This window comes from Triticum aestivum, chromosome 3B, assembly GCF_018294505.1.
Source record: "Triticum aestivum cultivar Chinese Spring chromosome 3B, IWGSC CS RefSeq v2.1, whole genome shotgun sequence".
Lineage (NCBI taxonomy): Eukaryota > Viridiplantae > Streptophyta > Magnoliopsida > Poales > Poaceae > Triticum > Triticum aestivum.
In genome coordinates, this window is record NC_057801.1 from 734,888,492 (window position 1) to 734,890,094 (window position 1,603).

At 53.4% G+C, this 1,603-nt stretch overlaps 1 protein-coding gene across 1 annotated transcript; it reads right to left on the reverse strand.

Annotated features, from left to right (window-relative positions):
• Nucleotides 1-298: 298 nt before the first annotated feature.
• Nucleotides 299-1,350, reverse strand: LOC123066245 (probable glutathione S-transferase GSTU6). Its single transcript, XM_044489366.1, has one exon. It carries the CDS (start codon nt 1,231-1,233, stop codon nt 532-534), a length of 702 nt encoding a protein of 233 aa, XP_044345301.1. The 5' UTR covers nt 1,234-1,350; the 3' UTR covers nt 299-531.
• Between the last annotated feature and the right edge of the window lie 253 nt (nt 1,351-1,603).

Sequence of the window (1,603 nt, forward strand, 5' to 3'; positions counted from 1 at the left end):
TATATTGTATAGCCTGGCCCACCTCCTAGTCTTTGTATAGTTGAGGTTGTGGCCCACTTTGTACTCCATATATACGTGCGCTTTGCACCGATCAATACATCGTGAAGCATTGTCAAAACAATCGTTTCCAACAGATACAAAGATTACACGTATATGTAGTTACACAGCTCAACTGAACCAAAACGAGAACCAGCCGTAGGAATAGGGCCGCACTAACCACTAACCCCACTCCTCTATACATGCAGTACACACGATCGCTAACACTCCTGAACAAGAAACTGGATTGCTAAGCCACAACTTTATCAAAATAGATGACCACTTTATTGCGTACTACTGGACATATCCGTCACACAATGCAGAAAATGAAATTCACAAATCTTTAGGTAATAATATAAACTAACTAAAAAGAGATGAATGATGTCAAATCAAAAAGAGGGGAAAGCAACGACTGACGATTGCAACCTTTAGACAAACAGAACCCAATTTGAGGCCGATCGAATCAACAAGCTCCTCCAAGCTATAGCCACTTAATTACTTGGCAGCGGTGGCAGCAGCAGCCCAGATACTCCGCAGCTTCCCGGCGTAGTCCACCATGCTCTTCATGGGCGGGGCCGCCTTCTTGGCCGCCTCCCTCTGCACGAACCTCTCAGCCCAGGCGGCCAAAAGAGGAGTGCTGCCGGCGGCGATGATCGTCACGCCAAACATCTCGCGGAGCGCCTCGAACCAGAAGAGGTTGCACCCGAGCGCGATGTCAAGGTACCCGACGGAGTCGCCGGCGAAGTAGTCTTTCCCACCTGAGCACTGGGCGAGGGCCTCCTCCATGGGCCCGACCACCGCGAGCGCGGCGTCGAGCTTCTCGGCTCTGTCCTCCTCCGTGGCGGCGCGCAGGATGCCTATCCACGCGGGGAACAGCTTGTCGTCGACGTAGGCGGCCCAGAAGCGGGCGACGGCACGGCCGTAGGGGTCCGCGGGGAGGATCGAGGCTGCATCAGTCCAGACCTGGTCGACGTACTCGACGATGGCGAGCGACTCGCAGACGGGCCTGTCGGCGTGGATGAGCACGGGGACCTTCTTGTGCACCGGGTTGGAGGCGAGGAGGAGCTCGCCCTTGTCGAACAGGTCCTGCTCCAGGTACTCGTAGCTCACGCCCTTAAGATGCAGGGCCATGCGCACGCGGACCGCGAACGGGCTCACCACCGTGCCCAGCAGCTTCACATCTCCTTCGCTGGCCATCGTCTTGGATCGACCTCTTTTTTGCTATTTGGTGCTCGATCGTAAACTGTTTGCTCTGCTGTGTACGTATGTGCTCTTAACTGAGTTTGGAAGTGTACGTCTATTAGGTTCGTTCTGGTTGTTTATATAGTGCAAATCAAGCTGAACAGTTGCTGGAAGAGTAGCTGCAGATATGTGCATCACCGTTGACGTATTCATTTCATGGTAGGTGCAGGTACGCGAGCATCCTAGGATTTCTTAATCACCGAAATCCGGAAGGTTGACTGGTAGCTAGGCGTCACATGTGACGCTTCAGTGTTATGAGACGATCTTTGTGCCGCATATCCCTGCGAGTCATTCTACTCTTGCTGCGTCCACTGACCCGGTCAGC